The sequence below is a fragment of the Fusarium sambucinum genome, chromosome II (genome assembly GCF_050947815.1).
Source record: "Fusarium sambucinum isolate potato_lamoka chromosome II, whole genome shotgun sequence".
NCBI lineage: Eukaryota > Fungi > Ascomycota > Sordariomycetes > Hypocreales > Nectriaceae > Fusarium > Fusarium sambucinum.
In genome coordinates this window covers 7,659,258-7,687,077 of record NC_139293.1, presented here as the reverse complement: position 1 = coordinate 7,687,077, position 27,820 = coordinate 7,659,258, and the positions used below count along the sequence as shown (strand labels likewise).

The 27,820-nt window shown below is 49.8% G+C and overlaps 8 protein-coding genes across 8 annotated transcripts; 3 read left to right on the top strand and 5 right to left on the bottom strand.

Moving 5' to 3' along the window:
• Window positions 1–88: 88 nt before the first annotated feature.
• On the top strand, window positions 89–927 carry FSST1_009451 (uncharacterized protein; the record flags this gene model as incomplete). Its single annotated transcript, XM_083226425.1, has 3 exons — window positions 89–287; window positions 349–426; window positions 485–927. The coding sequence occupies 3 exons, from the start codon at window positions 89–91 to the stop codon at window positions 925–927; spliced, it is 720 nt and encodes a 239-aa protein (XP_083085412.1).
• Window positions 928–1,131: 204 nt separating this feature from the next.
• On the bottom strand, window positions 1,132–1,791 carry FSST1_009450 (uncharacterized protein; the record flags this gene model as incomplete). Its single annotated transcript, XM_083226424.1, has 1 exon — window positions 1,132–1,791. One exon carries the CDS (start codon window positions 1,789–1,791, stop codon window positions 1,132–1,134), a length of 660 nt encoding a protein of 219 aa, XP_083085411.1.
• Window positions 1,792–2,254: 463 nt separating this feature from the next.
• On the bottom strand, window positions 2,255–8,563 carry FSST1_009449 (nuclear protein 96-domain-containing protein; the record flags this gene model as incomplete). The annotated part of the gene is made up of 6 exons (XM_083226422.1): window positions 2,255–2,365; window positions 2,423–4,018; window positions 4,068–4,298; window positions 4,408–8,165; window positions 8,269–8,388; window positions 8,455–8,563. The coding sequence occupies 6 exons, from the start codon at window positions 8,561–8,563 to the stop codon at window positions 2,255–2,257; spliced, it is 5,925 nt and encodes a 1,974-aa protein (XP_083085410.1).
• A 1,496-nt stretch (window positions 8,564–10,059) lies between these two features.
• Window positions 10,060–10,722, top strand: FSST1_009448 (uncharacterized protein; the record flags this gene model as incomplete). Its single annotated transcript, XM_083226421.1, has 2 exons — window positions 10,060–10,218; window positions 10,276–10,722. 2 exons carry the CDS (start codon window positions 10,060–10,062, stop codon window positions 10,720–10,722), a joined length of 606 nt encoding a protein of 201 aa, XP_083085409.1.
• A 727-nt stretch (window positions 10,723–11,449) lies between these two features.
• Window positions 11,450–13,377, bottom strand: FSST1_009447 (ENTH domain-containing protein; the record flags this gene model as incomplete). The annotated part of the gene is made up of 4 exons (XM_083226420.1): window positions 11,450–12,831; window positions 12,881–13,101; window positions 13,175–13,244; window positions 13,305–13,377. 4 exons carry the CDS (start codon window positions 13,375–13,377, stop codon window positions 11,450–11,452), a joined length of 1,746 nt encoding a protein of 581 aa, XP_083085408.1.
• A 1,566-nt stretch (window positions 13,378–14,943) lies between these two features.
• On the bottom strand, window positions 14,944–17,745 carry FSST1_009446 (uncharacterized protein; the record flags this gene model as incomplete). Its single annotated transcript, XM_083226419.1, has 3 exons — window positions 14,944–16,287; window positions 16,414–16,926; window positions 16,984–17,745. 3 exons carry the CDS (start codon window positions 17,743–17,745, stop codon window positions 14,944–14,946), a joined length of 2,619 nt encoding a protein of 872 aa, XP_083085407.1.
• An 816-nt stretch (window positions 17,746–18,561) lies between these two features.
• Window positions 18,562–19,832, bottom strand: FSST1_009445 (mitochondrial 2-oxodicarboxylate carrier; the record flags this gene model as incomplete). The annotated part of the gene is made up of 7 exons (XM_083226418.1): window positions 18,562–18,669; window positions 18,719–19,337; window positions 19,394–19,474; window positions 19,535–19,564; window positions 19,617–19,627; window positions 19,687–19,709; window positions 19,787–19,832. 7 exons carry the CDS (start codon window positions 19,830–19,832, stop codon window positions 18,562–18,564), a joined length of 918 nt encoding a protein of 305 aa, XP_083085406.1.
• Window positions 19,833–22,446: 2,614 nt separating this feature from the next.
• Window positions 22,447–27,259, top strand: FSST1_009444 (uncharacterized protein; the record flags this gene model as incomplete). Its single annotated transcript, XM_083226417.1, has 2 exons — window positions 22,447–23,108; window positions 23,161–27,259. The coding sequence occupies 2 exons, from the start codon at window positions 22,447–22,449 to the stop codon at window positions 27,257–27,259; spliced, it is 4,761 nt and encodes a 1,586-aa protein (XP_083085405.1).
• Window positions 27,260–27,820: the final 561 nt, after the last annotated feature.

The following is a 27,820-nucleotide window of genomic DNA, read 5'->3' as shown; positions in this document are numbered from 1 at the left end:
TATGTTCTTAGATCACCTCCTCGCCATTATATATAGCTTAGGCTGTGCCCATATTGCATGCTCGCTGTTAAGTTTACGACAAGAAAATATGTCGTCTGCCCTATACATCCTCGCTATCTCTTGCGGTATTTCCATTTCCCGGATCCTCATGCAGATTCCATCACATTCAGATCGAAACCACACCGCCATCTACAACAACAAGACTCTCCTCACATTGTCTCCTGAGTTTTCTATCGATGTCCTGAGCATGTCGGAATTTTCAGAATTCAAGCGTGGGGTACTTCACTGTAAGACTTGTTCTATCTTCCTTCTTGTTGATTCGTATCCCAAATACTAACCGATACGCAGCTGTTCTCATTGGAATTACCGTCGTTACAGCTATAGCAAATACCACCCTGGCCGTAGCAGTCTCTCGCAAGATTCGCCGTCCCCAGACTATCGATGAACAAGGTAAATTCGCACCATCCTACTCCCCGGTCCATAGTTTACGACTCAAAAACTAACACTCTCGTCCTAGTCCCTGAGCCCCAAAAGATCTACGCTGCGGTACTGAATAATAACATCTGGGTCCTCGTAGGCTTGCAGATATGCTTGATGTTCAGCTCGTCAGCGTTCCGTTCGAAGCGCTGCAAGGAGGCTGGAACGGACAAAAAGTGTGACGGAATGGGCTATGCCTTCACCTGCTTCTCAGTCATTTTCATCACCATGATCCTCCAGTGCTGGAACTTGTGGAGGTTCTCTCGGAAGTATGTGCCTCCCGGAGATGAGGCTATCGAACTCGACGACTATCCTCCCCCCGTGGATGCTACTCAAGATTGCGGCCAGGAGCATGCTGCGGCCCCCATGGATGCTACTCAAGGGTGCGGACAGGAGCATACCGCGGCTCCAGCGCCGCCATACGCGGCCTATCTCCATCGACATGTGTAGAAGAATTGTATCTATATCCCGTGCCTACCTCTAAGGCTTGTTAGTCAAGCTCTGCGCTATCACAGGAACGGGAGGTCAGTCATGATCACCCTCCGGTGTCGAATTCTGCACAGTTTCAGGAATGGTTTTACGGTTCAGGTATTTAGAATATGCAGATAATGGATCATAGTTTAATCTAAATACCTTCGCCCAAGTTGGTAACAATCACTTCCCCTCTTTAGCGTCTCTCTCCTCTTGTTGCCCTTCTTGATACTCGTGCTCATACTCATACTCATATTCGTATTCCTCCGCCTGCCTGTCTCCCCAGAACCCTTTACCATAACTAACAAGAATCTCTTCTCCCTTCTTGATCCCCACCCCCTTCTTCTTCTTTCCACCTCCCAAAACCCAAACTCCCACACAAAACTCCCCCCATCTCTCACACCAAACTGTCCGAAACTCTGCGTTTGCCCTATCTCCCACGCCTCTGAAATCGTTCACGTAGCGTCCTTCATTTCCTTGATTCGCCGCATCAACCGCAGCGTCCATCTCGCGGTCCAGCCACAAGTCGTAGTCGCTCTCAGTCGATGATGCGGTGCCTGAATGTACACGGCCCAGGTACGCGAGGATGAAACTACCAGGTGCGAGATTCTGCGCTGCAAAGAGGCCGCATTGGCCGTTGGCTGGATGTGAAGGGTTGGAGATGGGTTGGATCTTGACAAGGTTACATGGCGTTGTTGTTGAGGCTGATGGGATAATGGGGATGTCGCTTGACGGAGAGGGTTTGCTTTTGAGAGCTTGAATATGTGTTAGGGTCAAACTCTTATCGTGAAGAGGCGACTTGAGATAAGGGAAGCCATCTGGCCAGTTTTTAGGTTTAGACATGACTTTTTGGTTTATTTACAGAGCATAAACCTCTGCTGAGGTTGAGGTTGATGATCCACCCAACCCCACGTTCAGTACCAAGTCCATCATCACACTTGGTTACAAATACTTCTCTCAAGGCTTTCCTTATTCTCTATGTTTCGTTTGATTGCTTGCATTAGTAGGAAGTAGTAGTGCAGTGCTAACTCTTTATTCTGTGTAATTGATTCACTAACCATCATTATAAACATCACCATCAAGGAAATCCGACATCCCAAAATTCTTTTCCTTCATGCTCCTTATGACTATTTAGACTATTCTACAATGTGGTCTGCCTTTTAAGACCATTGATGCTCCTGCTCAGACTCAACTTCAAAACGCACTCTTTTGACTGCATTCTCCAATAAAAATGATATTACTAAATCGCCGTAAAGCCACTCCAATGCGGCGTCATTCCTATACAGTTCCGACCTGTGCCCTTATCCTAGTGGGACATTACTTCGCGGTATCGTTCCATGCTCAAATCGACCGAGTAAGCCAGTAGACGGTCTTGTGTCAGAGGCAAGTTGAGTATTCTAGACCTCAGTTCCTTATCCTAAAAGTCGTCCAATTAGTCATGTGTCCTGACGAAAGCATGTCGACTTAAACATACCTGTTTCTTCTTACTAGCCTTGATAATCTCCTTTGCAGTCTCATCAGCCATGTCCGACACAGCAGCATATCTTAGAACGCCAGCATCTCCTGCTTCCTCATCCATCGCGTGCAGGCCAGCGAGGAGTTTCTCTAGAATGGGCTGTGGCGTAATCTCATGCTGGGCGCGGTGCTGAATCAGAACAAGGAAGAAGCTGTAGATCTCACCTCCCAATGACCAATCAGAGATGAGTTCCTGTCGGCCCTCAAATTGAGAGATAAGAGAGGAGAGGTTTGCGTAATCGCGCTCGACTATGGCGAGTGGCGCAACCTCCTTGACGAGAACACGATGAGCTTCCACAAAGGAGGCAGCGCGCAGCAAACACTGAACCTCCAAGTACGCATCCTTCTTCACGCTGCGCATGTACAAAGCCAGGGCCTCCCAGATCCACAACGAAGGGATCAAGAACTTCTCTGTAAGAATGCTAAACACGGACGAGTTTTCTTCTCCAATAAGACCAGCATGTCGCGCGAGATGTTCCTGGATAGCCATCTTGCGGGGAAGTGGCTTGCTCAAATGAAGCAGTACGAATACAGCCTCAAGCCATTCACCAGCGCTCGTGAGTTGGGAAGCAAACGCAACGGTAGCTGCATCAGCTTTCTCTGCACCATCTTGGCCAAAAGAGACCTTGCCGCTGGATGAGAGAGCGAGACCAAGCTGCCATGTCAAACGCATGTCAAGAGGAGAAAGCTGTGAGTTCTCTGGACGCAACACAGCCTGAAGGTCAGAGGCATCGCTGGCATACATTTGCAAAAGACCCCAGAGAAGATCTTGTCGACGATCAGCGTCTACATCATCCCACAGAGGCTTGACACCTTGATCAATATACCAAGGCAATGGCAGATATTCTCTCTCCTGGTCAACATCGTTCTTGAACCCAGTCACCGCGGCCGCCAGATCATCGTTCTGGCCAATTGAGTACCAAAGGCGAAGTCCAAAAGATTGCTTCCAGTCAAGACCGAACTTCTTCGAGATGACAAAAGAATCCAGACGATCCTCGACAGGCACGCCCTTCATCCCTTCACAGACGCATGCATTGCCCGACAGAAGCTCATAGATGGTACGGATCGATTCCGAAAACTCCGAAAGCATTTTCGAGTCATGCCAAGCCTTTAGCTGATCTCGCATGTCCTTCTTGGCAGCGTCACTGGTGCCAATGAGAGGAACCAATGTGGCGAGACGAAAGTTCTTTCCATCAAGAAGATGCTTGCAGGCTTCGATAATGCGATGGCCGGCCAAACAAGCCACAGCTTTTTCGTCGCTCGACCTCGCAAGGCCGATGGTTGTGGATGAAGCCGAGTCCACCAAATGGGACCAGAAGTGAGAGAGCTTGGTTCTGCGAACGACATGTTCAGATTGGGTAAATGTGTCGAGGGGGTCGAAGAGAATGCTGGCCAGCTCCCACACATGCTTCTCCTGCATGCTTGCAGGATCATTCATGTCCTGGTGATGGAAAACATCCTGGAGATGAGCAGCGTTGAGTGTCGCAAAAGGCACATCATCAACAATTCGAATGTCAGTAAGCTTATCCTGGTTGCCGAGATATCGCTTAGAGTGCTATACGACTAGTCAGTTTATATCAATCACTCATCCTCGGACCACAAACCTCGGTTGCAAAGGTGGCCAAGCGGACCTCTTGGTTCTCAGTCTGGACTGTAGAGCGCTGGAAAGAAATTATATCTGCATGTTGGGTGAGGGATCGTCGACCACCATCCGAGACCAGGGGTCGAGGTACAACAAGCATCTCATCCGGTCCCCAGGTAGGTCGGGCAGCGTCGTGGAAGGCTTTCTCGTATCCGTCCAAACTCATCGTCTTGTCTTGTCTCTCGTAGGGCCACTATTCAAAATCAAATTTAGCTTCAATTCATGTAATATAAAATCATAGATACATAAACCTCCAGTATATTATAATGCGGGGTCAATCAGGATACAACTAGGGAACCGACCTTGGGAAAGCCTTTGCCAGACATTGAGGCTTGCATGTTCTGGGGTGCTGGCTTGGGTTTCTCAAACAGTGAGTTCATGAGATCGATGCTAGTCGCAAACCCACGACCTTTATCCATACCAATGGTGCTTGCCGCAAGATTATCCAATCTGTCTTGCTTTGCTGTGCTCTTCCTCCAGATTGATGATTTCCGCATAGTGTCAGATCCACTCTTGTCAAGGTCAATCAATACGCCAGTTTTTCTTGATGGGGACTCATTCATCTCTCTCAAACGTTGTCGATCTCGCTTGACCGGGCTGACAGTCTTTCTCAACATTTCCATCCAATCGTCGCCATCTGCGACTTCGAGCTGCATTGGACCAGCAGAGTCCTTTACAGCTCGCATTCTAGCTCTGAGAATGCCTCCAGGGGTGGCCTTGACGGCTTCTGGGACACCCTCGGACGAGTTATCGTCGAGCTCCGCGGCCAGATGCTGTTCGAGTGAAGACCTCGCCATGTCTTCATCCTCGGACACGTCATATTCGTCACCCATGTCATCGGCGTACTCCTCGAGGGACAGCCTGACATCGTTGGGTGCAGAATCCGCGGAGCTAACCCCTAAAAAAGACTGCTGACCAGACATCTGGGTTTCCAAAGCTTGTGGCTGCTCATCAAATCCGCCAGGTAGGCCATGGGGACTTCCGAAGCTGAAGGTATCGTTTCCCATGGCGGAGTCGACAGAGACGATGGAGGCATTGAAAGCCTGTGTGGGAACAGGCTCACCCTCGGCCATATCCTCATCGTCAGAGTCGTCGTCATCGAGACCATAGGTAGTGAAATGTTCAACTGAGAAAACCCAGATGCCAGTGTCCTTGTCGTAGCTCTCAAAAGTTGTGTTCTCGATTCGCTTGAGACGCTCCACGTGTTTGTTAAATCGTTTGGGGTCGCTAGCAATCTTCTTATCACGACCACCACGAGGCCATGACTGCTCAAGAGCAATTCTTGCAGGTACGTTGAGGCCCTTTCCGACCGGTGGCTTCTTAGCGGAAACGGGGTAAACGGTGGCGGAACGAGGCTCAAGAACAATCAGAGTCCCACAAATGTCTGCGAGATCAATGTTGCTGATATCAACAGGGACCTTGAAAGAGACATAGCCGACATTATCGCGTCCCACAGTGAATTGGTCAACCTTTTGTCGCTGCATACGGTTCAACTTCTCAAGATCCTCCATGGGAGGTGAGATCCAATACTGGCCGGGGGTGTTGTCAGCAGCGCTGGTAGAGGATGCCTCTGGGGTCGCAGTAATGTCCTCCTCATGAACGATAGCCAACTCATTACCCTTGACTTCCTCCATCTCGGGGGTCTTTGAGCCGGGTGAAGCGTTGGTTGCGCGGGACTGGCGAGGGGTCTCATCGTTAGCAGGACTATCAACAGCAGCAGCAGCAGGCAGAGCACCGCGCACAGGGGTGCTGTCATCCATATCGACATTGGTGGTGTCAAAGCTGACACGCTTAGACAACTTGCGAGAACCGGTTCCATTATCGATAGCTTTATCCTTTTGGGGGGTAGAGAAGAGATCACTTCTAATGTCTCGGTTGATAATGAGCTTCTTCGAGCCAGTGCTGCCATACCATCTGGGCTGAGATCCATTAGAAAAGGCTCCAGGGGCAAGGATACTGTCTTCGGTGTTGAAGCTGCGGCGCAAGTTGTTGCTTGACAAGCTCTTGCTAAGGTTTCCAGATCTGCTGGATCCTAGCAGACTGTGGCCGAGGTTGCCAGGTGTACTGGAAATGCTGCTAGCTGGACTACCTGATGGAGTTCCATAAGCGCTGTAAGAGAATCCGAAACCTCGCTTTTGGGGAGTAGCGTATCGAGAGGCAGACGCAGGAGCCAGCTTATACATGGGCAGGATGGAACTCCTCCTAGGCTTGGAGCCGCCGCTAAGGGGGGTAGCGAGAGGCCCAGGATTCTGGACCTCGTTTCCTCCCAAGCCGGCGAATAAGCCAGGAGATCCGAATGCAGAAACATCGTTAAGGTTGGCAGTTAAACCCTGGGGAGCATTGGCAGACTGGCTGTTGCCGAGAATTGACGAGCCATTTTGCTGCTGCTGCTGGTTCGTGCTACCACCAAACAACGAGTTACCGGCGCTTTGGTTATTCTGGCCCCCGAAAAGACCGCCGCTGGTGTTAGCTGTGCTGCTTCCGAAGAGACCACCAGGCTTCTGCTGTTGGTTGTTGGTGTTGCCGAAGAGACCGGCGCCGGTGTTCTGCTGGACCTGGTTATTCGAACCCAGTCCGCCAAACATTCCAGTGCCGCCAGTGTTCGCCTGGGTGGTAGCACCTCCTCCAAACATGCCCCCGCTAGGAGCAGCGGGCTTGTTGCCAAACAGACCGCCTGAAGCAGTATTGTTATTAGCTGCGCCAAAGCCAGTTGTGTTTGGTTGTTGCTGTGCGTTTCCGAAAAGGCCACCGCCAGCGTTCGTCTGGGTCGCAGCGCCTCCTCCGAACATACCTCCACCCCCAGCGGGAGCGGCAGGTTTATTGCCGAACAAACCGCCAGATTGCTGCTGAGTCTGGTTGTTTTGGCCACCGAAGAGACCGGAGCCAGTAGTTTGCTGAGCCTGGTTATTGTTCTGGCCGAAGAGACCACCACCAGTGCTAGCAGCTTGGCTGTTGTTGTTGCCGCCAAAGAGGCCACCGCCTGTGCTCTGGGCCGTGTTGTTGGCTCCAAATGCGCTGTTCGTTGTACCAGTCGCTCCAAACCCACCCGTAGCATTGTTCGTATTTGTGTTGCCAAAGCTGAAGCCGGTACCAGCAGGCTTGTTCTGGGTGTTGCCAAAGAGACCGCCTCCCGTGGTGTTGGTGTTCGTCTGACCAAAGCCAGTTCCAGTCGTGTTCGTGGCACCGAAACCACCTGTTGTGGCAGGGTTTCCTCCTCCTCCAAAGAGGCCACCGCCGGTCGTATTCGTCTGTGCAGTGTTACTTCCAAATAGACCTCCGGCGGGCTTATTCGCGGTATTGCCAAACATTCCTCCACCGGTGGCGGTGTTGTTGTTGGCAGCGGCACCAAAGCCAGTAGAACCAAAGCCAGTGCTCGGGGCTGCGGTATTGTTGGTTGTGTTTGATCCAAAGAGTCCGCCGCCAGTGTTGTTCGTTGTGTTCGCTCCGAAACCTGAAGTCGCAGTGGTGTTCGTGTTAGCGCCAAACCCTCCGCCAAAACCAGAGCTCACTCCAAACGCACCACCGCCAGTAGCATTACCATGCCGTCTCCCTTGAACGTAATCAGTGAGCCTGAGTTCCTCGGCAGAAAACTTCTGGTAAGGGTCCTGGAACAGGATGTTTTGGTATGAGTTGGTGGAAGTACTATTTGCTTCCTTCTCGTTGTGGGCCTGGAAAGCGGTAACAGCAGTACCGGGAGGGTCGCCTGCGGCGCCGCCAATGGTGTTGGTATTGGCAGTACCGAAGCCAGAACCAAATCCACTCGAGGTACCGGCCGCGGTGTTACTACCTCCAAAGAGCGAACCACCCGTGGTGGCCGCGGCGCCAAAGCCAGTCTTGTTGGCAGTGTTGCCTCCGAACATGCCGCCTCCTGTGTTGCTGCCGAACGCCGACGTTGTGGTGTTATTCGCAGTGTTTCCGAAACCCCCAAATCCTGCGCCAGTGGTAGCGGTGGTGTTTGTGGCAGCGGACCCAAAGAGACCGCCGCCTGCTGTGCCAGTGGTAGACCCAAAGGCTGGCTTCGCTCCGAAACCGCCGGCAGTGTTGGTTGCGCCGAAACCTCCTAGTGATTGTTATGTTAGTACATCCATATTGATTTGACATCTCGCCCATCGTTTCCTCTCGGTCGTGAATGACAGCGGTGCGTGTTGGCAGAATTTGCGTACCGGTCGTTGAGCCGAAGCCACCTGCTGTGGTGTTGTTATTGCCGGCTCCAAAAAGGCCACCAGAAGCAGGAGTGGTATTCGGTTGGCCAAATCCACCACCAGTGTTGGTAGCTCCAAAGCCTTTCGAGCATTCCAATCAGCACCGCTGCCATCGACCATCCCGATGGTTTGAAAAAGGTTGCTTACCTGTAGAAGTGTTGTTGTTGGTCGCACCAAAACCTCCAAATCCTGAGGGTTGGGCGTTATTGTTATTGTTTTGTTGGCCGAAGCCTCCGAAACCGCCGCCGAAGGACATGATTGTTGTCACGCAGCTGGCGCGGTTCGGGATCGATGTAAGCTTGTTCGTATGCGAGCGAAGCAGTCGTCGCGCGTTTGCGTTTTGACGCTAGGAGAAGAGGTCTCGTCGCGAAAATCGATGGACGAATCGACACTTATCGCGATGACAACAGAAATAATCGTTATCGAAAATTAGATGAAAGCAAAAACTTTCCCTCGCGACAGATGGCGCAAAGCTTTGTCTCGAGCTGTGAGGTGAAAACGCGAGCTGGGTCGCAGCACACTGCAGATGATAGGGCCAAGGGGAATGTAGCTGCAATCAGCACTGTACAGCGGCAGTGGCCGCAAAAAGTTGGGAAAGGTCGCACAAGAAGAAGAAATTGAATATTAAGTAAATGAAAGAGATGAGCGTATGGGAGAGATAATGAAAGTGCTAGGACCAGGAGAGGTTGCACCCTTATACTCTCAAAAGCTCGTGGCGATGAAGTTGGTGGTGAGGTCAGTCTGTCGCTCCTGCCATCTAGCCAGCTTTTTTTTCGGGGCGAACCTTTGCTCTTCAGGCAGGTTGGCTGTAGCTTGTTGCTGCCTCAGACAATAACTTTCCACCTCTGATTGGTCTTAGTTGGGATGGTGAAGAGTTTAGACCAATCACATTCAAAGACTACACTACTTGCTGACTGAGTCACTGCTGCCTATGATTTGCCTTGCATCTACCAGTCATAAAGGTACCAAGGCAGACTCATCCTTAACCAGTCGCGCGATCTAATTGGCCTATTGGCCATGAACGCACCTGACTGTCAAGAGTTACAAAAAAGATGGTCTTCAGGTGACATATTTCTTCATCACTTGCTCTTTATAATATTTCAATTACTAATTATGATTTTCAATCCGATATTGAATTGCTTGATACTAGCTGTGAAAGTCCTTGGAAGATTCAATGGCAGGAAGATACCTAATGACAGGTAGTTTCTTCAGTACTCCTTTTCGTCCCCACCTTCGAAAACAAACTTAAGTCACAGCAACGGATGATCAGATTGTTTGTCCATCAAAAAGAGTTCTTCAGTCGAGACTTGAACCGAAGTACTTGATCCCGACGAACGAGTTCTTCAATCGCATACATTTATCATTTTTGTAATCAGATATAGGGGAACAATCCTATTTTCCAATACTTTGACCATGGGTAAACATCTGCCTCGAAATGTGTTAGTGCCATTTTTTTAAGTTGGGTAGTCGTACACCGCGTCTGCGTCTGTAGTCGCGTCGCAACCCAAGCTCCCAGATCTCAGCGAATTGACTACAAGCAACAACACCAAGCCAACCCTTGCGCCTTTCTCTTCTAACGTCTTCCCGACATCCCGTATAGTGCTTTTTTCTATTTTTGAGCTTCGCGATCATAACTAGCCTCGAATTGTCGCATTACTTTTTCCATCGCAGCGCGATTATATCCTATACCGATAACTCTGCTACTGCTTTTTTTCCGAATCCTACCAGCCACATTCAGCAATCATCACCACCATGAATTCTCATGCAACGCCACGTACTGCCTTTCAAGGACGCTCTCTAGGTGGCTCTGGAATTCCTCCACAATCAAGACAGCCTGTTGCTCCTCAGGTTTCGGCGAACGAGGAGTATAGCACGATTCCTGAAGAGGATCGCGAACATATTGACGAAGTTGTAAGCTGAACCCGACTCGCATCGAGAACGACGCCCACTAATAATCCCTCCTACCAGTTTGACTTGATGGATATGAAAAAGAAGGGATGGCTCAACAGTTACGAATTCCGACACTCGTTAGCAGCTCTAGGCTTCGATATGTCCAAGCCCGACTATTTCAGAGAATTGCAATCCTACGGCTCAGTACCTCCCGAATGGCAAGACCCGCATACCTGCCCTGTCAACCGCCTCTACGTTTACTTGGATCAGTTCCGGTTATGTGCTGCAAAACTACTAGCCAGTCGGGATCCTAGACAAGAAGCGACAAAGGTATTCAACATGTTTGATTACGATGGCGATGGTGTGATTTCATTCGAAGACATGAGACGTCTGGCTTCTGATATTAAGGAAGAGAGGACGATGACAGATGAGGAAATTCAGAGCATGATCGAGCATCTGGATCACGAAGGCAAAGGCGGCGTCAACTTGGAAGAATTCATCCAAATGATGGAGGAGGCTGGTTAATTCCAATCATAGCAAGCTCAGGGATGGAACAGATACCAAAGCATGTCGGCCGATGGCGGTAGAAGAAACAATGCCGCTTTTGGCATCCGGTGTCGGGGTTTGCGCGGTCATCGCAAGGCGTAACAGGCGTCAATGATCGCTTGTTGAGCCTGTTGCTCAATCGTAGGCTGGCGCTGACAAAGTCGTAGTCGCGAAGTGGTACTGACGACACTGTCTCACAAGTCACAACCATCTTTGCAAACCCCATAATTGAGCCGCATGTATGTATGAACGACTAGGCTAGCCAAGTCAAGCCACATGGTCGTGCCGGGTTAATTCAGAGCAAGGTTTTCTCCGTCAAGGCACATTGGAGACATTCAAACAGGAAAAAGGAAACGGCGCAATAAGGATACGACGGAGTCAGGAGTAGATTTCAATAAGATCTAAGAATTGTTTTTTCTGAATGCTTCAGGGGCGCTCTCTAAATCCCCAAAATCCACAAAAGCTTTCCCATTCCCATCACAACTAGACCTCCCACATGCCAGGCTTCCATAGAACAAAACAACACCGAGAACAGGGGAATACCATCCTTCGCCTGCACAAAAAATGGGAATCGGGTTCAAACCGGAAGGTGAAGATGAACACAACAAAGAAAAGTTGAAAGGAATCAAGCAGATGGTTCCTCAGCAACCAGTGAATCTGCCTAACCACCCACTAACAGGGTTAAGTTGACAATTTACAACGTAGATTAGAATTGGATCAAGTCATTGTTTTGCTGTTGTTGCTGCGGTGCCTGTTGATGGGCAAAGGGGTTATTAGTCTGGCCATTCATGCCTGCAGGTCCGGTAGCGGCTGGCATCTGAGCACCATAGTTAACTGTGGGCATGCCTGTGAACTGTTGTCGTAGGAAAGGGTTGTTTCCGGTGGCCTCGGCGTTAATGCGAGCAGCACCTGAGCCAGCACTGTTGATAAATGTGCCAGGAGCCGTATGCTGAGCAGGAATACGTAGGTTGCCTGTGTTACCAAAGGTATCCATACCATCGCCACTGGCAAGCAAAGTGTTGAGTCGAGTCTCGTGCTCGCTCATCTCCTTTTGAGGAGCGTTGAATGAGGGTTGCGACTGAGGGAAGCTGTTCTGCGATTGCATAGGGAAGCTGTTTTGCTGCTGTAGCTGTAGCTGGGGTTGAGGTTGAGACTGGTTGCCGAACGAGTTGAGGCTCTTCTGTTCGGGTAGCGCTCCCAAGGATGACATGGGGTTTGGTCGAGCGGATTGGGGACGGCCAAACTGGGCGAAGGGGTTGTTGGAGCCAGTAGGGGTTGGCTGCATCGATTGCTGCTGGTTGTTGCTGGTAGCCCAAGGGTTGTTGCTACCAGGCTGGAGAGTAGGCTCGGGAGACGCTGGTGAGGAGAAGGATTGCTGTTGAGGCTGCTGCTGCTGCTGTTGTTGCAGGTATGGATTGTAACCAGTTGGTTGAGGCTGGAAGCCTTGCTGTTGTTGAGGCTGCTGCTGCTGCTGCTGGCCAAATGGGTCGAAACCCATGCCAGTCTGTTGGCCACCAAAGCCTGGGTTGTAGTTTGGCTGGAAACCAGTAGGCTGAGGCTGCTGGAAACCAGTGTAGGCGTTGTTCATGTAGCCAGTAGGCTGAGGCTGGTTCTGTTCAATAGGATTGGCAAAGAAGTCAACGGGGTTGCCTTGCTGATAACCCTGATTGAAACCAGTGTACTGTGGCTGACTGGTCTGCTGCGAAGGCGTGGGATCATCGTCGAAGAGGGAAGCAGCATTACTGTTCTCTAGCTCTTTGCGCCTTCGTTCCTCTTCTTCCTCACTAAGCTTGATTGCTTTCGCAAGATCGTCATCGTCCTCGGGTCGGCTCTCGCGCTTCTTTCTGTCTTCCTCCTCCTGGTACTTGCTTGCTTCAAGAGCCAGGCGATATTCAGCATCTTCCTCTTCATTCATTTGTCTTCTTGGCTGCTGTCGTCGGTTTGCCTGGTGCACAGGTTCGGCATGCTGAGGGGCGAACTCTTCGAGGCCAGTAACGCGCGACTTCCAGGATCTTCGGTCGCTTCGCTCGGCTCGCAATCTTTCTTCGTCAAGAATAAGGGAGGTTAACTCCTTGGCGGCAACTCGGACTATAGATATGTTAGAAACCGCATAATGCGACACAAAGCCGTTACTTACCATTCTGTCCTACGTCACGACCTTCCTCATCAACATACTGGAATTCGCGGAGAGTCTTGATGATATAGATGCTCTGGCGAGCCCATGTGACGACAAGTTCTGAGCCTTCGTGGAGACAATAATCCAAAACCTTGAGTGCCTTCAAGACGTGACGCCAGTTCTTGCCTTTATCATTCAGGCGCTTATCGATCATGTCCATGATCTCGTAAAACTCGGTTGATCTGATCGCGTCATGCCAAGTCAGTACTTCACATCATGATTGGTAACCCAGCGGTGCGCAGGTCGTCTACGTACGTGTTGTATGTCATTTGAGCAATCTCACTCATCTGGGTACCCGTCGGACCCCATGGATCATTGCTAGTAGCTGCGTGTACATGGTCAGCGATGGTGATCCAGGGACACGGATTGCGCGGTAGTTTCTAACCTTCTCGGACCTTGACCTGGGCGCTGGAATAACCCTTGGTCACATTTTTGACACTTCGCATTACCTTGGACATGATGGGCGATTTGTGATTTGTACTGTGGGATCTCGAACAGGTAGTTTAATAGGTGAGGTAGGTATGCTTCGTGAGCACCAATCGATCGGCGTTTCCCTGGGTGATTCGGCGGGGCTTGAGGCAACGATGGAAAAGTTTGAGCTTTTCGAGCGACAGTTTATGCGACTCGAACTTGAGATGCGCGCCCGTGAGACGGAGTCAACGGAACTAGTACCGGGAGGGGCGTTGGGGAAATAGAACGAGCGAGCTCCAGTGATGACGGTATAACCAGTGCCGCTCTCAGTAATGTTTGCGTGAGATCGCGATCAAACAAGACAATTTTCAGTTGCCGTTTGATTTGGAATTGGCGATCTGTAGGGAGATCGTTTGTGGAGGAGGTTGGAGAATACAATTCGTGGGGTGATCGATTAGGTCTCGATTTCAAGAGGTCGGGGAGACCGACCGGACACGAGTTTATAAGAGACAGGAGGAAAGCGGCTAAGCACCAAGGTGCTATTAGAGAGGCGGATCCAAGTATAAAAAGAAGTTAGGTTCGGGCGTGTTGGAGCAGCGATTAGAGGAATAAAGGCGCTCTTGACGCGACTCTCAGCGAGGGAAAAAGGATGGGTGAGTGCAGGATGATGAATTGGCGCTCTCATGCGGATTGGGATTGGGGATTGGGGATTGGGAACTCACACCTACCGGGCTTGCTCGCACAGGCCTAGAAACAAGGCCTAAGGCAACTAGAGAGACGGGTTGTGGCACTGCAAGCTGATTACGTATCCATTTTCACTTGCCAGCTAAGAGAGAGCTATGCCAAGATTTGCGGGGGTCTTGGATCTTGCGTATGTATGCGTGTTTAGATTGATGGTTACTTTCTTTCTTGCATGATGGCTTAGATGCTTTGCTTCATGTCGGCTCAAATTTGATTCTTGTCTGCACTCTATTGGGAGCTCTTGAACGTCCATTTTGGTAGCTTCGTCAACTGTGGCTGATATTTAACTTACACAGGCGTAAGGGTGTCATTTACACCCGCTGTCCTTATTAGGAAAGACCTACGTCACGCTCCCGAGACCCCTAACCGTCCCTCAGGGTATCAGAAAAATTGGCCATTAGGAGCATAAAAGACGAAATTAGTAGGACAGTTTATACTTTTTAGACTCTGCCACTTAGATTACTTATTTTTGTCTTTTGAAGCTTAGACCTTGACTTTTCTGTTACCCACTAGCCGTGTTAATTACGGTCATATCCTGTTTGGACTTACACTGAGTACTTGTCTTACCCTATATGCTACTCATTGAATATTGATCACTTGAATCTTGCCATGAGACGACGATTGGGGCAATTGGGGGATTTATTATTATCGTGTACTGTAGATACCGGTGTATCTAACCTCGGTAGGCGATTTGTTAACCTACTAATCGGGGTCTATCACGCATTCCATCTCCAGGACCTCCCAAAATTATCTCCATCCGAACCTCAAAGTAGCTCCATAGCAAAATCGTCGCCAAATCTCCCATTCCCGGTCCTGATCATTTCGCCTGCAAATCTACCCGAAATCTTCACCTTTCGCTCGAAAATAGCACATCAATCCTCATCATCTATGATGAAAGGCCCAGAGCCCGCATTGGCATCATTCCTGCTACCACCGCCTTCAATACCACTGCTACCCTCACCATCTTCAGTTTTCATCCTCTTGGGGGAGCTTCCCATGCAACGACAATCATCGTCATCATCATCCTTGCTGCAAGAGTCAAATGACCGTTTGTTCTGATCTTCAGGCATGTCAACATCTTGAGTCATGTCGATCGGTGACTCTCGGTTCCCTGGAGGCGGAAGAGGAGAGCCTACAAACAAGCAACTCTCCTCACGATTCGCTCTTGCTGGAGTGCCTCCGGAGTGAGATGAGGTTCCTGGTGATGATGGTGTTTCCAGCTTCTGGACAAAAAATGGACGCGGAGACTCAGGAGTGGCGCTGTGTACGAACAATGACGATTCTGTTCCGTGTCCAGGCGAATCCTCACGCATAGGAGCTGCTGGTGGCGGCATCGCCATTCTGTCGGCTTCTGCTGCGTTAGTGACTTCCATCGTGCCATCTCTAGCTTCGCCATGATCCTCATCCTCGTCATCAGCTTCGTCGTCGCTGATATCAATGGTCTCGATATTGTCAGCAGCAACAGCATCGTCTCCTCCACCACCACCATCATCATCATCATCAGAGCTGTCGTCAGGATTGCTCTCATCATCTGAATCCTCACTGCCGTTCTCAGTTTCACTGTCATCCTCACTGCCAAGCTCAGTATCTTCATCGTCTTCATCATCTTCATCATCAGAACCATGGACAATGATGGGATCATCCACAGAACTCTGGAGTAGTGGATACAAGTCAGGCGGTGGAGTGAGGAGCCCCGTAGGCCGATTGACGAATGCCTCAAGTCTCGCAGCGAGCGTGGCACTGGGACGACACCCTTCCATTACGGGTGCCAAGTAGCGGATTTGAGAGAAGTGATCATCGTGGTGCGATTTCTCTCGACGCACACAATTGTTGATATCCTGAACAAAAGTCCAATCACGGACTGGTACCCTGGTCTCCCCCTCTTTGAGCCATTTATCGTAGTCCCAGAAGGTGACTTCTTTCATACCACGAAGGCAATAGACGTAGTCTAGCCCCTGGGCGATACGCAATGCGCGGAAGAGCCGATAGTTTGGCTGCTTTCGTGTGAGTTTTTCCATGTGCTCGATCATGTCCCGGGGCTCATGCTTGCGCCGCATGTATTCCTTCGAAGACTCTGGTATGTGAACCGCCATTGTCTTCAGACGACAGGCCGCAGTGAGGTAAGCCAAGTCATGGGTTCTGCGAGACGTATACTTGCCCTTACTGTCAACCTCATATGTCAGTCTTTGGGCGCCCATCCAAAGAAGCTCGACGTGCTGCACAATTTGGAGTTTACACTTAATGTTTCTCGTAAAGCGACCCTATTCGCCAACGGAAGAGAAAGCAAAGGTGTTCATCCCATAGAATAGATGGGAACCGATCGCATTCCAGGCTTTGCATACCAGGAGAGGAGCAAGAAGTCTCTGGGGATGAATAGTACCGAATGTCAGAGAGACAGGCTCCCTTCCAATGTGAAACCGATGAAGGAGTGTCGTCTCGCCATTGCAGTTTCGATGCAATGATTCTGGCTCGTAGTAAGGATCGAGTCGAGACACAGCGTGAACAACGTCGTCGAAAACGAGAACATGACGAAAGATCTTGAGCTGGAGCTTTTTAGGAAGACTTTGGAAGCGAAACAGCCGAGTCTCTTCATCTTCTTCATCATCTGAGGGCTCGCAATCCCGTGGTGTAGGGGGAGGAGTACAGAAGTCGAAAGCATCAGAGTTTCCACTCTCCTCCTGACCCTCCGTCGGAGGAATCAGCTTCAGGTATGGATGTGTTTTTGGCGGTCTGTTTTCTCCGAAAGCCCACGACATGTTCTCTTCCTGACACGAGAGCTTGTAGATATCCCCCCAGGTTCCGTAGACGTTTTCAGGACTATTTGCGAGGAAGTCCTCGGCTGCGGTTGGCCATTCCTACGATCTGTCAGTAATCTGATATCATGAGATGTTGGAATGGATATGAGTGCATACTCTCTCAGTCTTCCGGCGGCTCGCAGCTGGTAGCACATGGCTTGGCCCCTGGATAAGGTACACCTGGGTGTCCTCTGGCAGCCTATTCCAGACGAGTCGAGGCAATGATGCTAACAAGTCAAGCTGTGGTTCGGGCTCTGGGAAATCGGCCAGTTCGTCCTCTGTGAGGAACTCTCGAAGAGCATCGTTCTCTTGGGCAAGTCTGTGGTTCTCCTCGGCATTCAGAGTATACACTACGTAGAATTCTTCGACTGCTTCCTCCAAAGCCGCGACCTGTCGATTGAGGAGTCTTACCCTGCCTCTGTTCAATTCTCTGCAGTCTAGCAGATCTGCTCTCTTTTCGAGGAAGCGTTGTCGATACTCGAGGTAGAACTGTGACAGCGCATTCCAGTCGTTCATGGGAATGCCGTCTTCTGCCAGAGCCACCATAAGCTCCGCATCAGGATCCTTATTTCGGAATCGCCATCTGTCTTCTTGCGTTTCATCATCGTCATTGAACGGATCATCAGTGTCGATGGCGTCCTCCAAAACGTCTTCATCGCCAACGCCGGACAAGGCGGACTCGTTGTCGGTGTCGGTGTCGTTGTCGGTGTCGTTGTCGGTGTCATTGTCGGTGTTGGTGTCGTTGTCGGTGTCGTTATCGGCGTCGTTGTCCTCAATCAATGGGACATGTATCGCATCCTCAGGATCTAACTCTAAATGATTCTCATCATTAGGGTTGAGATCGATGAAGTCTACCTCATCAGGGCCTTCGTCCGCCATGATGATGGTTGTTGTAGATGATGATGAAGGAAGAAAGAAGAAGAGAGATGAAAGAAGACGGAAGAAAGGGGGCTTTATATAGACAATCTGGAACGGATGATGAATCACTGTAGAAGAGGCCATAAGATGTTAGAAGAGATCGTGAAAGACAGGAGAGATTTAGGAGAAAGTTCAGGCTAGGAGAGAATAAAAGGAGGGCTAAGTTAGGGGAGAATGAGAGGATATCTAAGCTAGAAGAGAGGAAGAGGAGAAGAGGGGGCTTAAGTATAGAGAAGTCCGGAATTGGCGTTGCGATATAGATGATAGAGGTGGAGCTACGAGGAATCCAACCTGTGAAGTTCCGTGTAAGTCGGTAGCTGCGAGGAGATGAAAGTCAGGCTACTACGACACGGAGCGGACGATAAAGGGACATCCTATCAAACATGATATACATTAAAGCACCCCATGCGAGTTCTATGTTTAACAATCTATAAAAAAGATGCACTTGCGATGGTATATGAGAATCCTGATTCTGGCCAGGCAGTAACTATTGGCTTTATTTTTATTCAAATTCACCTTATATAAGAGCAACAAGTATGCTGTGGGAACTATAGATATACATCATGACTCGACTCAAGCTCTGTTCAATGCTGTAGCTAACATCGAAGCAAAACGCCTTGTTCTTGCTCCTCTACATCATCTGATCTGAATTGACAGGATGCGTAGGTAAGAATTAGACTCTAGCATGCTGTTCCAGAATTTGATTATCTCCAGAGACCGCCTAAATGTGGTTTGGTATCTTTCTATGCTCGTTTGACCTTATTCTCATTTTATAATCTAGTTCTTAAGGGCACTGGTAACAGGGTAGTGCCAGCTGCGGAAGGTATCCATAACAGTTGTGAACACGACCAAGAGGATACCACCTCCGGGACCAAGACGGAGAACCTGAGGAGATATTAGTACTTCGCACCCTCTTTCCGGTACGATGACTTACCTTGGGTAAGAAACCCTTGTACAGAGCACTGAAACCCTCCTCCTTGAGCACAGTTCCGACGGCGGGGAAAGCCCAGTTGTACTTGGGGACCAGGCCAGGGACCTTGGGGGTGTTTTGGATTCGGCTCTTGACGACATCCAGAGGAGTGTTGAGCATGGTTCCGAAAGTACCACCAACGGCACCAGAAATGAGATCGTTGGTGATCTGAGCCTTCTTGGTCTCAGCCTTGGGAAGCATTTGTCGGACCTGGAAAATGCAACCGAAGTAACCAGCGTTCCAGAGGATATGGCGCCATAGAGTACTCTCGAGACCCTGGTAAAGAGTGAGAGGGCCCTCGTTCTTGACGGTCTTTACGACACAGTCGACCATGCCGTTGTACTTTCCAGCAGAGGCCTTGTCTTGCAGGCGAATCTTGACGAGCTCAAAGGGAACAACAACGAAAGACTCGGTGGCACCAGCAGTGGCACCGGTGAGGACTGAAAGAGGCTGGTTCATCTTTTCCATGCCAAACATCTTTCGGTAGACCTTGCCCCATTCATCGTTGGCAGCGAACTTGGTAGCTCGCTTGGGAGCCTCCATGAGGATGGGGGCGGAGATACCACGGTAGAGTCGGGAGAAACTGGCGCATTTTGTTAGCTGCGAGCGCAATATCCAAGTGGTGAGCGCAAAGCGTACCCCTCCTGCTTGATGATCTTGCGGAAGCAGTCAAGCATGCCATTGTACTCAGCGGTGGCACCGGAACCAGTCTGCAGTTGGCTAATTGTTTAGTTAGCGATTGTATAGTATTTCGAAAAGCGCACGCGAGGTTGGTCATACACTCGGGTCTTGACAACGTCAAGAGGGTACCTGAGGTCTTGTTAGCTAAACTATCTTGAGCACGCGACAGAAGTGGTCTTACATCACCAGAATCTACAGCCAGCACAAAATTAGCAACGGCTCTCAACGGGATAAAACTTAGATGAGCATACCTCCGAGACACCAGCAATGGCGCCTATTCACCTCGAATTAGCCATTGACTCTGTGGGAAACGTTTTAAGGTTGAACGGGCGAACGGGGAGATATTCGTACCTGCGGCGAACTGGTACATGAAGGGGAGGGGCTGATCAGCAGACATTGCGGCGACTGTACTGGCGACCGGATGAAGAGGAGCAAAGACAGGAAGAATGAACAAGAAGACGAGGTTGAGTGGGGAGTTGTCGCGAGTTGACAGAAGAACAAGTCGAGTTGAGATTAGCTAACGGAAGGGAAGATGGCGAGCTCCGAGCGAAGGCCGGACCGGAGAGTGGAGGGATTTGTTTTTGGTGGTGCGTCTTTCGTCTTATCGGGTTTGGGCTTGGATGATAAGATTCCGTAAGTTTTGAATAGTGGAGATGAACGACAGGACTGTCAACGGCGTTAATTAGAACGATGCCGAATGGATCAATTGACTGTGGAGATGATGGACAGTCAAGACCTGGGGGAGGGGTCCTTTCTTGTCCTGTCCCGTTCCGTTCTGTCCTGCCCTTGTTCTGTGATCCTCGTTTTGGTAAGACGGCAGGTATCCGATCCATGGATATTTGCTTGAAAGTCTCCGATTCTTCTCCGACGCACAAGTTTAGGTGTGATCTATAATGTCTTGGCTGCACCTACTCGTCATTATCACAAATTCTAGAAAAGACAAAGAACGCTTTAAGCTTGTATACTCTTGTACAACTATCAACCTCATTACTGTTTGTGGTACATAGGCCAGACATTCGCCAGGATAAAGACTGCCCGGATGCCCAATGTCTGCCACTAGGCAAAGCTCTTATCCAGCCAGAATTAGCCTTCAAGCTGCTGTACCTGAGCAGCGGCGTCGAGGGGTCCCCTGTCCCTGACTACGGGTTACTCATGCCTGATAGGCTCTGTTAAAATATAAGAGTCCGCAAATGATGCACATGCGGCTCCACGTAGCTGGGACCTTTAGAAGCCAAGAGCATAGCTCTCCGGGCTATTTTCAGAGGTTCAACGATACTCTCAGAGGACTCATTACTGCCAAAACATGACATTAAAAAGGGCATAACAATAGATCAGAACACCGCAACTACTGCATTCCAACGTCTCATAAAGGAAGGAATTCGGAGACACAGTTGACCAGACGTTCTCGAATTGTTCCATTAAGCTGTTCTTGGTGTAGAATAACCGCGGAAACTTACCATTTAGAATAGTTTACCGGCTCGAGAGCGTCTCTCTTTTAAGATCTCGAACCATCTTACCGCTGTCAAGAATACTGATAGAATATCACAATTCGACACACAGCTTCCTGAAGAGAGTTGTGCATCGTTCGTAGTAGGTAGCTGAGCATAAACATCCTTGATTCCTTTACCCCACGATTCCGATCACCGTGCACCGGTCTCCATCCCGTCGACCGAGCGGATCGGGCACTTTGACCGGTGATGGACAAGATGAGATAACCCTGACAGTACCATACCAGCTATAGTCTAGGTCGAATCGCCAGTATACAGAGTACCTGCTGTTATAAGCCAAGACCATCCGTAGAGCCGTAGTTCGACTGGTTTTTTTCAGAGATCTGAAAGGACGGAGGGGAATTGCGCATCTTTCAAAAACACCCGATGCTATTCATTTCAGCCCTCGGTTCCCGCAAACCCAGTAACAGACATCAAAAGACATAATTTTCCCGAGTATTATCTGTGCTGGCTTTTCCCTCCGATGGATATGGTAGGAGGCCCAATTCGAAACAGCTGATAAACCATGCCGCATCATGGCCACGGGTATCCGGAGATGATGCATGTAACCCGATGCGTTAGTCCGTACATCCCCGAGAGAGAAGCACGATTTACTCGATACATGGCTTTGAATATCTTTCTTACCCAAGAGGACTCAGCATATATCAAGTCGTTGCCATGTTTCTCTGACTTGCGATGGGGTACTGAAGTACCTGAGTAACTAAAAGGCTCACAAAACTTGGTGTGTGCAGCAAAGGAGCATCGATCTTTGATACTTCCTAGTGTCTTGGGTAAGCCGCAAGAGACAAGTGGTTGTTCTGCCAGACACGCACAATACCGGTGACAAGAACCATGAGCGACAAATGAAAGGCATTTATCGAAGCCATGTGGTGAAGCCTCAGATTATTGTAGAGGTTTGAGCTGCACACCTTGAAGAGAAGAACCATCATTGGCTCAATCTCAAGACATTGATTGCATGCAGTTGCATGGCGGGGTAGGCCCTGTCTCTATTGGGGCACGGCACGTTTTTTGGGGCACGTTCATGGAAGGTTCTAAGGCGGGCACTTGCTGACGCGCACAATTGGCCCCAGGGCTCGCTATCCGTACCTCGAATAGAGTCTTAAAGTAGGTCGTTTATGACATCGCATCTTTACCCTTTTAAACCGATAGATCCGATTCTTCCTCATCATTTCGGCTCATCAAAGACGGCTCTAACTGCTACACATTATCGAACAACTTTTTAATCGAAGAATCGCGACCCGAAACGAAGCACAACCGATCAGTACCCCTTTCTGCTTTACCCCGTCGCCCATCAAATCCACACTCGGTGGCAACTTACACCAAAGACAATTGTCGCAATTTATCTTGCGCCAACAGTATCACATCCCAAATTTATTGGAGCTTGTCACTACTTCAAGCTCTCCTGCGCTTCAAATTGCACCTTTAAACAAGCCGTGACCCATCGAGAGTCACAGCGAGGTGCCTTTCGCGCCCGGGAGAGTCTGCTTGTCCTGTCCCCTGCCCATGAGTCACTTACTGTGGAAATATTACTGGGAAAATGATGTCGACCGATTTCGGCGTCTGCTGGCCCCAACCAGCTACAATGCTCAGTCCGTTTCAAAGAGTCCCGCGGTAGGAGGATCAGGTAGCTTTTTTGGAGGAAGCCCTGGTCTTCCTGGGACTTCTCCACGGCCTGCAGCGAAGCAACGGCGTGCATCTGGCCATCCACAGACACCGGGCAAACCAAGGGATAACAACACGCATCTTGGACGAACCGAAGTCAACAGCCGCGATCATGCTGGACTTACAGTCCTTCTCCGTGCCGCCTCCTCTACCGACCCAAGCGCCCACGAATTTGTCCGAGCCCTTATCGAGCACCCCGCGATCGACCTTTATGTCCAAGATCCTGAGAGTGGTTGGAATGCCCTCCATCGATCTCTATATGCTGGAAACATTTCAATCGCACGCTTGCTGTTGGAACAGGAACGAGTCGACTTGACGAGCCATAATTTGAATGCTGTGAACAAAGTAGGTCTTTTAATTAAGACCAAAGACCATGAGGGCAATAGTCCTTTTGACGTTTACAACTCGACGATCGCCGCAAGGTCGTTGAAGAGCATGGAAGATGGAAACAGCTCTGATAGTGATGCTGAAAGCATTGACAGTGGGGGCGATGACTTCCATACGTGAGCAGCAATAGTGGTTTTCTTTGTTGGGTTTGACTAATTATTGTCCTAGCATGGTAAAAGCTTCGCATGGGTTGAAAAAATCGATCGATGGCGATGAGCTTTTTGTTTTTGGCAGTAATAAGAATCGGTCTCTTGGAGTTGGAGATGAAGATGATCGTCAGTATCCTGACCGGATTCACCTCTCCAGACCCGACCTTCTTGTGCACCGATTCTATCATTCTCATTTGGAAGACCAGGATGTCGAGGCGCCATCTTCACTTAATTTGGATGAGATACCGACTTTGGTCAGGAACCGTCCTATTATCATTCAAGATGTGTGCATGTCCAAACTGCATAGCGCCATTTTGACCACCGATTCGGTATCGAATCTGTATATTTGCGGTGTTGGTCGTGGAGGTCGACTTGGATTAGGAGACGAGAACACACAGTTCAAATTTGTCCCTGTTCAAGGCCCATTCTTGGATAAGAAAATTCACCAAGTGGCGCTGGGCCAGAACCATACAATGGCTGTCGTTGACAATGGAGAACTCTGGACATGGGGCCTTAATTCTGCTTCGCAGCTTGGGTATGCTCTACCTGCCCCGTTGAAGGTAGATGAGGAGCCCATGAGCCTTACCCCACGCCAAGTCTTTGGGTCTCTCAAGAAGGAAATCGTTCTAGGGGTTGCTGCCTCTGCAAACCATTCAGTCGCCCACACAGGAGCATCTCTGTTTACTTGGGGCCGGAATGTAGGACAGCTCGCTCTGATGGACGCTGATTCAAGATCTCTCGACATCCAACATACCCCCCGGAAAGTTGCTGCTTCACTTTTGGCGGCCCCGATTGAGATGGTATCCGCTATTGACAAAGCTACGATATGTCTGCTGTCCAACCATACTGTCTGGGTCTTTAGCCACTATGGTTATAATTTGGTGAAATTCCCGTTCCCCGATGTCTTTGCAAACAACATCACCATGACACGCTACGAGTCAGGAGGTCGAAGGGAGATCGATTTTATTACTGCGGGTGGTGAAACAATAGCGGCGGTAACTGCTCGCGGAGACCTTTTTACACTGCATCTCAACGAGAAGGGGGACTTAAGCCAATCTGTTGCTTCTACCACTAACCCCGTCAAAATTAAAAATGCGCTAACGCAGCCGCAATGTATCTGGGACTCCCGCAAGGACGGCGTTGCGTCTGTTGGAGTCGGAGAAGATGGCTCAGTCATCATCTGTACAGAGTCAGGGGCTGTGTGGAACCGAGTCAAACGCACCAAAGGCAAGCTGACTGGGTTTTCTGGATCGAACGGTATAAAACGCAAAGATGTCAAGTTCCAACGAGTGCCGTACATTACCAACTGTGTGGCTGTTCGAAGTTCCATTTTTGGTGCCTTTGCAGCTATCAGAAAGGACAGCAAGGTCATGGCACAGGAGATTGTAATTGGTGATAAGTCGCTTCGCGACGACATCGGTTCTTTACTTTGCCTCAATGACTTCGAGGCCTCGCAACACCAGAAGACTCGAAAAGTGTGGGAAGCAGCTATAAACAGAGAAAGACGTGACCCTGTTACCTACAAAATTCTCCGGTCAGCCGATATTGAGGCAGACTTGCAACGTTGGCTGGATATGAATTCCTTCCAGTACGACGACATGAATATGGCAATATGCTCATCGTCCTTGCCTGATATAAAAATACCAGTTCACAGCTGGGTTCTTGCAGGAAGGAGTTCGGTTTTACGGCACGGGCTTTCGGAATTGCGTGACAGAGGGTCAACGTTGAGCACAGATTCGTTCCGCATCGAGGTTGTTGACGATAGGCCCTTGTTGACCCTTTTTGAAGTTGACATCTACACCGTCCTCAACGTTGTGGTTCATGCCTATCAGGACAGGTTCGTTCCTGTATGGAAGTACACGCGCGAGGCACCTTCACTTGCGTCCCGGTTCCGACATGTTCGGACAGAATTGATGAAAATCGCCACCCATCTTGCTTTGCCCAAATTGGAAGCAGCAGTTCGTTTGCAGACAGGTGGTGTCGAAGACTCTCTTGATGAGGATTTCAAACAAGCAATTTCTGACTCTTCATTTTTCGACGATGGCGACATCATTATTGAGTTGGATGGAGAAGACGTCATGGTTCACAGCCAGCTATTGTGTCAACGGTGCCCCTTTTTCGAGGGCATGTTCAATGGACGATCTCAAGGCCAGTGGCTCGCTGGACGCCGTGATGGTATGGACACTGCGGAAAGAATCAGGGTTGATCTCAATCATGTCGACCCTATGACATTCCACTATGTCATGTCCTTCATCTATGCGGATGTTGGGCAAGAGCTTTTCGACAATGTCTCAATGTCTAACGTGGACGAGCTCTCGGAGCTTGTCCTTGACGTGATGGGCGTTGCAAACGAGTTGATGCTCGACAGGCTATCTCAAGTTTGTCAAGCGCTCATAGGCAAGTTTGTAACAACAAGAAATATTTCGAATTTGCTCAATGAGATCAGTCCATGTTCCATCACGGAATTCAAGGATACTGGTCTCGAATACATCTGTCTCCAGCTAGAATCAATGCTCGAAAACCATCTTCTCGATGATTTGGACGAGGATTTACTGCTCGAACTTGATGAGGTGGTTCGTGACAACCAACTTGCGCGATTCCCGTTTGTGCGCAGCGGAAGGGCGGAGCTCTTGCTTCACGAAAGCAACCCCGAGTTAGGTGCTGACATTGATGAGGAGCGCCAGACCAGGGTCAAAGAGATGGCCTACAAAACAACTCAGAGGGATGAAGAAAAGAAGTTATCATCGTCATTCAAGACGCGGATTGGAAGCTTGGATGAAGCAAGCCCCTTGCAGACCCCCGAGACAATTCGACGCAAGTCTAGAGGTGGGCGCAATGAGCCTTTTAGTCCTAGTTTACGGCCGAAGCAGTCACAGGCAGATATGATCTTTGACATGGAAGATGAGTATGGCTCTCTGTCTGCCAAGCCTCAGTCGCCTTCAAATGAAGCCTCCAAGCTTCGTTCGCCTCTAGATACAGACGATATTCCTCATCTTCCTGAAACATGGCGGAAATCGAAGGGCAAGGAGCATGCAAGCTCTGCGCATAGCCCAGCTCCCCTCGGCTTTTCTTTGTCTCCTGAATCTCAGCCATCCGAGCTAAGTAGCCTGAAGACACCAGGAGGTCGAGCTTCCAAGCCTGGAGTTCCTTGGTCTTCTTCCAAGTTGGCTACTTCCAAGTTAGATCTAAAACACATCATGTCAGAGGCGACCTCTACCTCGGCACTAACTACTGGGCTTGAAGCTCAGAGGATACAAGATGCGGCCACGAGCAAACCACAGACTAAGATATCACAAAAGGAAAGAAAGAGGCAGCTTCAGGCACTGGCGGCGGCGGAAGCTGCAGCGAAGGACGAGTCGACAAATCATGTGCCCTGGGAAACAGTTCCAGAAGGTAGCCGACCAGCTCCTTGGAAAGCAGCAAGCTCTGGACCCAAGACGTCTCTCAAGGAGGCCATGTCTGATGAATCAAATATGCCCAAAGGGGTATCTGCCAGCGCGAAACCTCTTGTCGCTTCAGAAACAAAGCCAAAATCGGCGACAAAACGCACTGCGTCACCCGACACGAGGTTTCCGGGACAGGGTCGAACCAACAGCTCCCCCGCAATTGTCGCTGGACCCTCGACAGATCAGCCTAGAAAGCCGCTGGTACCACACTCCAAGTCGTACATTACACCAGCACCCAAGGCGGAGGCAACGCTCGGGTTCAGTATGGCCGATATTATTGGTCAGCAGCAGCGCGAGCAAGAAGCTGTCAAGGAAGCTGTTGCGAAGCGGTCACTACAAGAGATCCAGCAAGAGCAAGCGTTCCAAGAATGGTGGGACCAGGAGAGTCGTAGAACACAAGAGGAGGAGACTCGACGGAAGCAGAAAGAAGTTCGAGAAAAAGACAACAAGGCATCAAAAAGGGGTCGACGAGGACGAGGTGGCAAGGCTAAGAGCACCGGTGAAGCGGTCGCGAACCCCGGACAAAGCAGCGCAAGCGGAGCCAGGGGCGGAGGGGCTACTGGCTCAAGCACTAGCAATCGGGGATCCAGCGGAGGACGAGGTGGAGGTGGAGTCGGAGGCAGTCGTGGCAGAGGAGGGAAAGGACGTGGCAATAAGACTCAGGCTGCATGATATGGCACCAGTGGTGTTGACCTTGAGGAGCATAGGACTCAACGAGACATGGTATAGGATAGGAACGACAAGTGGTGCCTGGAGGATGGGTCTGCTTCAGTGTATTTATTGGCACTTGGTTACAAAGCTAAGAATATCGTACATATGATCATCTCCCTTTTCAATAGAAGAATTTCCAAGAGGAAACCCAAAGCATTATGGTATGGTGCATAAAGGCGAAACAATATTGCGAAGTTTGAGATGTGCGGATTGTGTTGCCATGCTGCTTAAAGTTGTAGGCCAATGAGCTCAATCAATCATGTCTTTGTGGCACAAATATGCCATTATACCTCCATCAAGGTGATATATCCCATTGGCCATTTGTAGCTCTCAAGGTGCTGAATGTGTACATGCCACAACGTAAAGGTAAACTCCCATCCTTGCACACGATGCATTTGCGGGGGTGTTTGATCAAAGACGCAAAACGTTCCGGATCTACAAGGCTAGACTCGATAAAGAAGGCTATAGCAAACGCATATCAGAGGCATGGCAGAGATGTGCGATAGGTTTGATAACGAGTTG